Source organism: Helobdella robusta (genome assembly GCF_000326865.2).
Source record: "Helobdella robusta unplaced genomic scaffold HELROscaffold_10, whole genome shotgun sequence".
Lineage (NCBI taxonomy): Eukaryota > Metazoa > Annelida > Clitellata > Rhynchobdellida > Glossiphoniidae > Helobdella > Helobdella robusta.
In genome coordinates, this window is record NW_008703571.1 from 650,619 (window position 1) to 658,595 (window position 7,977).

Below are 7,977 nucleotides of genomic sequence, written 5' to 3' on the forward strand. Positions count from 1 at the left end.
GTGGTGATGGTGTGGTGATGATGATGATGTGTGATGATAATGTGGCGGTGAATATGATAAACATTGAAAAACAATTGTATAAATACCTTTTGAAAAGAAAATTATCATGCAACAAAAGATTTTTTTTATCGTTGAGTTTTAAAATGTATTTTTTTTTATTCAAATTAAGTTGGGAATCAGAAAAGATGCTAATTAATGGCCAGATTGGCGTGTGCAAAAATTTTTAAGATTTTTTTTGTTTTCTTTTTTTTCTTTTTTTTGCAAAATGAAAAAAACTTGTAAATAATTGCTATTGTTAGGTTAACGGACTAAACATTAAAAAAAGTTTTTAATGGAATTTAAATAAATCTAACAGGGTATAAATAAACCGTGACTGCAACAACAACAACCACAACAACGACATCATAAACAACAACACCACCACCAACAATAACAACAACAAATAATAATAATAATAACTTTAATGATAATAGTAATAATAATAATTTTCCTCCACCAACAATAACGAAATTTCTACAACATCAACAACATTAGCACCGACAACAACAACAAAGTTTTGACAACATCAACAACAGCAACAACATCAACAACAACAAAACTCAAAATGGCGGTAGACTGTAATGAATATCTTCGAAACATCAGCCAACGATTCGACCAGTTCAACCAGGGACCTCCCATGCTGCAACATCATTTTATAGAACAACAAATCTTTCTACAACGACAACAACAACAACAGCAACAACAACAACAACATTACATCAACAGTTTCGCAAACTCGTCAACAGAATTGCAATATTTTTTCAACGATACTTTCAACAACACCTTATTCGCGCCACAGTCACCATCATCGTCTCTACAATCATCATTTCCAACATCATCTTCACCATCATCATTCTTATCACCATCATCACTCTTATCACCATCATCATTCTTATCATCCTCATCATTCTTGTCATTTTCACCATCACCACTGACACCGATTCCAACGAAACCACGTTTGCCCGACATATTCAATTTGGTTGCCATCTGTCTGTGTTTATTCGGAGTAGCAGGGAATGTGCTGAACATCTTCGTCTTAACCAGGAAACAGATCCTGAATTGTATGGATAGCATGGAAAAGAGTGTGAACGTTGGTTTGGTGTCGCTAGCCACCAGCGATCTGCTGTTCTGCTTGGTTTATTTCATCGGCTGCTGTGTGACGACTGAATCAGTTTATATGCCCTGGGAATGGAAGTTAAGTCTGTATTTCAATAATTATCAGGTTTGTGTTTGTTTGACTTTTGCTTGGTTGGTTGGTTGGTTGGGTAATTGGTTGGTTGATTGGCTGGTTGGTAGTGATTGTATATTGTTGTTGATGTTGTCGTTTGTTCTTTATGTTATTTTGCTACAACTAAATATCCTAACCACAGTCACCACACCACAACCGGCACCACCACCAACAACAACAACAACATCCACATCGGCAACAACATTTTAGCAGCAGACATTTAAATGAGATTCTCAACAACTACCTCCATTCAATACAAACGACTCGGAGGATTAGAAGTGGCGTCATTCACATCAATAACATGGCGCTCTCAAATTTGAATTTATGTAGCGCGCTCTTCCTCTTCGGAAACTAGAAAAAAAAATTTCAATTTGAAAGAGAAATAAATTTAAATATTGGCGCGTGTTTGAAGCGTTTTATCTTTAAAATGGGTGCTATATATAAAAATATGACGATGACGATGATGACGATGACGATAACAGAACTAACTCCCTAAGGAAACATCAAATCACATGCGGCGTCTTAAAATTCATGAAAAAAATAATATAAAGAAAGGAATGGATTTGAACCCGGGACCCTCGGATCAACAAAAACCAGCCAACCAATCATCTAACCAGTCAGCGATGCGTGAACATCTTTTGAAAGGTTATAGTAATGATGAGGATCTGCAACATCTGCATAATATTATTTTCTATTATAATAATAAAATTAAAATAATATTCATCATATTTATGCCCTGGACACTTCGATGATGATGATGAGGATGATGATGATGACAAAGACGATGATGATGAAGAGGATAACGAAGAGGATGATGATAATGATGATGATGATGACGACGACGACGACGATGACGCTGAAGATGACGATGATGATGACGACGACGATGATGATATGCCAGTAGCGTATATCAAGTTAGACAACCAAAAATATGATGGCAAAGCTAATAACTGCACCGTCCAAATGATGACAACTCCAATGATGAGGATGATGATGATGAAGACGACGATGTTGTTGTTGATGATGATGATGATGATAATGATGACGATGTTGTTGCTTGTTGATGATGACGATGATGATGACGACGACCAGAACGATGATGATGATGACGACGATGATGATGACGTAAATTGCCGGAAGTCGATTGTTTGTTTACAATTTTCAAGACGCCAATAGAAAAATGGTGATTAAAAATGATGGAATAACATTAATAATAATAATGATAATGAAAATAATAATAATAATAACACTAAATAACAATGGTAACAATAATTATAAACAAAACAACAAATGAATATTTTCACTCGTACGCTAACAACAACAATAATAATAATAACTATAATTATAAATAATCAAAAATAATTATTTCATCATAATTTATATAATTTTCTTCCTCGTTAATGTCAGCTGCCTAAAAATTCACATCACAATCTCTGGCTCATTGCATGGTACAATCCTTCCTTTTTCTTCTTCTTCTTCTTCTTCTTCTTCCTCTTCTTTTTCCTATTCTTCTTCTTCCTCTTAATCTTCTTCCTCTTAATCTTCTTCCTCTTCTTCTTGTTATTACTATTATTATTATTCTTATGATGGTTTCATTTTAATTGTTTTATTATTATTATTAATCATTATTTTTTTCCATTGTTCTCGCATCATCTTCATCATGTTCGTCATCATCATCATCTTTATTATCGTTGACAGTCCTCATCGTCACTTTTGTTGCTGCTGCTGTCATCATCATCATCATCATCATTAAAACATCATCATCACAATCACCACCATCACCATCATCATCATCATCAGAAGGATAACTTTAAACATTAATTTTTAACTTTAAAAATTAACTTACTGTCATCAATTCATCACCACCACCACACCACCATCAACCCACCAGTCACCACCCTCACCACACCAGTCAATAATTCACCACCACCACACCACCATCAACCCACCAGTCACCACCCTCACCACACCAGTCAATAATTCACCACCACCACACCACCATCAACCCACCAGTCACCACCCTCACCACACCAGTCAATAATTCACCACCACCACACCACCATCAACCCACCAGTCACCACCCTCACCACACCAGTCAATAATTCACCACCACCACACCACCATCAACCCACCAGTCACCACCCTCACCACACCAGTCAATAATTCACCACCACCACACCACCATCAACCCACCAGTCACCACCCTCACCACACCAGTCAACAATTCACCACCACCACACCACCATCAACCCACCAGTCACCACACCACCCCTATCATCATCATCATTACCAGGAGGGCATCTTGAACGTCCTGCAGCTAACGAGCACGTGGCTAACGGTCAACATGGCCGTCGGGAGGTACTTCGCCATCTGCAGACCCCTACACGCCAGGGGGTACATCAGTCTGAAGGGTTATTATTATTATTATTATTTTTGTTGTTATTATTATTAGTAGTGTTAGTAGTAGCCAGGGGGTACATCAGTCTGAAGTGTCATTATTATTATTTTTAATATTATTATTCTTATTATTATTATTATTATTATTATTATTATTATTAGTAGTAGTAGTAGTAGTACTAGTAGTAGTAGTAGTAGTTGTAGTTGTAGTAGTAGCCAGGGGTATATCAGTTTGAAAAGTTATTATTATTATTATTATTATTATTATTATTATTATTATTATTATTATTATTCAGTTCAATTCATTTCAGTTGAATTTATAATGAGTTTATTTAACAAAAAAGGTCAAAAACGTGTATTATTATTATTATTATTATTAGTAGTAGTAGTAGTAGTAGTAGTAGTAGTAGTAGTAGTAGCGGTGGTAGTACTAGTAGTAGTAGTAGTAGTGGTGGTGGTAGTAGTAGTAGTAGTTGTAGTAGTTTTAGTAATAGTAGTAAGGGTTGTAATAGTATTACCGTCATTATCGTCGTTGTCGTCGTCATCATCATCATCATCATCATCAGCATCACCATCATTATCATCACCACCACCACCACCATCATCATCATCAGGAACGAGAATAGCAGTGGTATGCATCCTTCTAGGCTCGACCCTCGTCAACCTCCCCCGCTTTTTCTACTACCACAACAGTCAGGTGCCCTGCGAAATTTTCCTCGATACGAGTTTCGACCCCCTTGACTTTGCATTTCTCAACCCCGAGGACCCGGGTTCGAATACAACTTCGGCCGGTCTTTATCACTTTGGTAACGGCGATATAAATCGTTACGTGGGTTATGGTAGTGATACTAATGGAAGTAGTAGTGATCCTATTAGTGGTGATAAGATTCGTATCGGTATTGCAGATGATGATGCGAATGATGATAAGAAACCGAATATAATAAGTGATTTGGCTGGATATAGAGGTGATAACATTAAAGATGACATCAATGATGGTAATCATGCTGATGGTGATGATAGCAGATTAAAGAGACATGCACCGCCAATTAAAGTTAGGATTTTACATTTGCGCGTGTGTGTGTGTGTCTGTGTGTGTGTGTGTGTGTGTGTGTGTGTGTGTGTGTGGGTGGGTGGGTGAGTGTGTGTGTAGGTGCGTGTGTGTCAAACAGCGCTTTATAACGTAAAGTAAATACATCCAGGTGTGTTAAGTAATTAGCTTTAATAAATGAATACGTATTTTTTTTATCTATCACTCAATCATCATCATCGTCGTCATTGTTATCATCATTATCGTTATCATCATCATCATCGTCGTCGTCGTCATCATCATCGTAATCACAAATATTATTTTCATACCTTTTCATCGTCTGTCAATTATGAATATTGAGTTGTTTTTTTTTTGGCAGACGATGTTGCACCCAAAAAAAAACAACAAAAGAAACTATAAATAATAAAGACAGCAAAGAGAAATTAATGATAACACCAAAGAAATGATAATAACCGAAGAAATAATATTAATAACAAGTAATAAATAGAAAAAAGATAATAAAAAAAGGCATTGTTGTGCCAGCAACAATAATTTGCGGTCTATCGCTAAGAAGTTGTGTATTTGTCATTGTTGTTGTTGTTTTGCTGACGTTTTTGTTGTTGCTGTTAATGTTGCTCTGTTGTTGTTGTTGCTGCGGTTGTTGTTGTTGATGTTGTATTTGCATTTGTAAGATTGATTAATTGTTGAACGCTATGATTAATGATGGGTGATATTATCCTCAATTTTCTGTTGTTTGTTAGTTTGTTGGGTATTTGTTTTGTTTGTCTGTTTTTGGTTTGCTTATTTTTTTGTTTTCATGTTTGTTCATTTTTATTTTTGTAACTATTGCCAATTTACCAACATGTTTATTCCGCGTGTTATTAAATTTAATGCTCACAATTTTAATATAGAATAATTAAAATATTAAAATAAATAAAATTCTCCTACGAAAAATAATAAGTCATCAATAAATTTTAACAAATTATTAAATTAAATAATATTAATTTCGGTTAAAAAATAGAAAAAAACAATAAAAATCATAATAAAAAAAGTCTTCCTGGTCGGCCAACTTTGATTTACAGTGCCTAACTATGGCCTAGGCCACAATGGGATGAATTTTAAAACTCAAATAACTATCATGAAAGTGCAACAAAATAAACAACAATTTCAACAACATCAACAATAATTTTGACAACATCAACAATAATTTCAACAACATCAACAATAATTTCAACAACATCAAAAACAATTTCAACAACAATAGCAACAAAAACCAGTATAAGCACAATAGCATAGACACTCAACAGCATAGACAACAACAGCATAGACAACAACAGCATAGACAACAACAGCATAGACAACAACAGCATAAACAACAACAGCATAAATAACAGCAACATAGACAAAATAGTACAAACACGGACGATAATATAATTGATGGAAAAATCCTTTTGTTCAATATGCAAGCGGTTCGTTCTGTAATCTCTTTGTTTTACATTATCTTCGCCTTATTCATTTCCTCCTCTTTCTTTTACAATCTTTCTATCTTCTTCTTTTTATCAATCTCGCTCTTTCTTAATTTGCTATCTGTCCATCTATTCATCCAGTCATTCATCAATCCATCTATTTATCCATTCATTCATCTATCAATATACGTGTATTAATATATACATATACATGTATTTTTCTATAATTTTTCAACTTCTCTATCTTTCCATCTTTCTTTCTTTCTTTCTTTCTGTTGATACTTTTGTGGTTTGGTCAGTATACAGTATAGAAAAAAATTGTTGGAAAACTGGAATAACACATCTGCTAGCAAATCAAAAATTCATCAAAGAATTTTTTTCTGGAAACTTGTGAAAAAGCTTTCCTCGAATGAAAAAAATACCAACTACCCTGATGTTTTTTTTATTAAAAGTGTAGACACGTGGGAAATTTTATAAAAATAGGATGCAGGTCCACACTCATACAAGCACTATCTCACTTTCTCTCACTTTCTCTTTCTTTCTCTTTTTTTCTCTCTTTCTCTCTCTCGCACACTCTTTATCTCTCTCACATACGCAAACACGTTACAGTCTTCTTTTCACTTCCAATGTACATACACTCTTACTTAAATATTTATACACATTCATGCAAACACACTCATTCATTGGAGTGTATAAGTGTGTGTGTGTGCGTGCGTGTGTGTGTGTGTGCGTGTTTGTGTGTGTGCGTGCGTGTGTGTGCGTGTGTGTGTGTGTGTGTGATGATGCACAGTTTCATTATTTCATTTTGTAGATCGCAAGTTCTCCCCATCGTCATTCATTTCCGGTTGACCATAAGACGATGACGTCATCGTCAAATGAAATTAAAAAGAATTTGATGGCCGCAAAAATTATGACGACATTTAACACATTAGATGAAGATGACGCCGCTACTGCTGCTTCTGCTGCTGCTCCTGTTGTGGCAGCTGCTAATGATGATAATAATGTTAATACTAATGATAATAAAATCAATAATTATAATAATGATGACGATGATAATGATAAAGATATATCATATAACTATGAAAAAACAATTTACTGCTCAAACAAAAACATTAACAACAACAACAAAAATAATTCTGTTAACAATAATAACAATGATTACAACAATGTTGCCAACTATAAAACTGTTGCTAACCTTAGTAATGACGTCATCAGCAGTCTATACGACAAAAGCATCAACAAAAACTACAACAACAACAACAACTACTACTACTTCTACAACAGGAATAAAATATTCAGCAACAATCTTTTAATCACAAATACGAAAAAAGACAGCGCAATATCAATGGCGGATGAAGGTTCAGGGAAGGGAAAACTAAATATTGAAAATAAAAATTTCATAACACATGGTGATGAAAAATATAATCTAGACGTAAATTATACAAAATCTACAACAAAGAAACATACAAACATACATAAAAATAAACATACAAACATACACACAAACATACATACAAACATACATACAAACATACACACAAACATACATACAAACACCCATACAAAAATACAAACCAACAATCCTTCAAACATTTACAAAAACACAATCCCAGGCAAATATAAACACCCAGACTCACATACAAGCATGCATACAAACCCGCATACAAACGCACATACTTACGAACATACAAAAGTACATACTAACGAACATACAAACAAACATACAAATGTTAATAAAACAATCACGCCAAAAACCATCGGCATAATTAATGAAAGTAATGTAGACGATCGATTCGGTATACCTAAACATAGGTGTAGGC

At 34.5% G+C, this 7,977-nt stretch overlaps 2 protein-coding genes across 2 annotated transcripts in view; both read left to right on the forward strand.

Moving 5' to 3' along the window:
- Nucleotides 1-604: 604 nt before the first annotated feature.
- HELRODRAFT_166532 (hypothetical protein) lies at nucleotides 605-5,791 on the forward strand (the record flags this gene model as incomplete). Its single annotated transcript, XM_009011771.1, has 4 exons — nucleotides 605-1,261; nucleotides 3,561-3,678; nucleotides 4,279-4,715; nucleotides 5,744-5,791. 4 exons carry the CDS (start codon nucleotides 605-607, stop codon nucleotides 5,789-5,791), a joined length of 1,260 nt encoding a protein of 419 aa, XP_009010019.1.
- A 1,304-nt stretch (nucleotides 5,792-7,095) lies between these two features.
- The window catches only part of HELRODRAFT_166533 (hypothetical protein), a gene marked incomplete at both ends in the record, with an annotated part of 2,989 nt that continues 2,107 nt past the window's right edge, over nucleotides 7,096-7,977 (forward strand). The window contains one exon of the mRNA XM_009011772.1: nucleotides 7,096-7,160. Coding sequence (XP_009010020.1) covers nucleotides 7,096-7,160 — 65 coding nt within the window. The remainder of the gene's footprint in view (nucleotides 7,161-7,977) is intronic.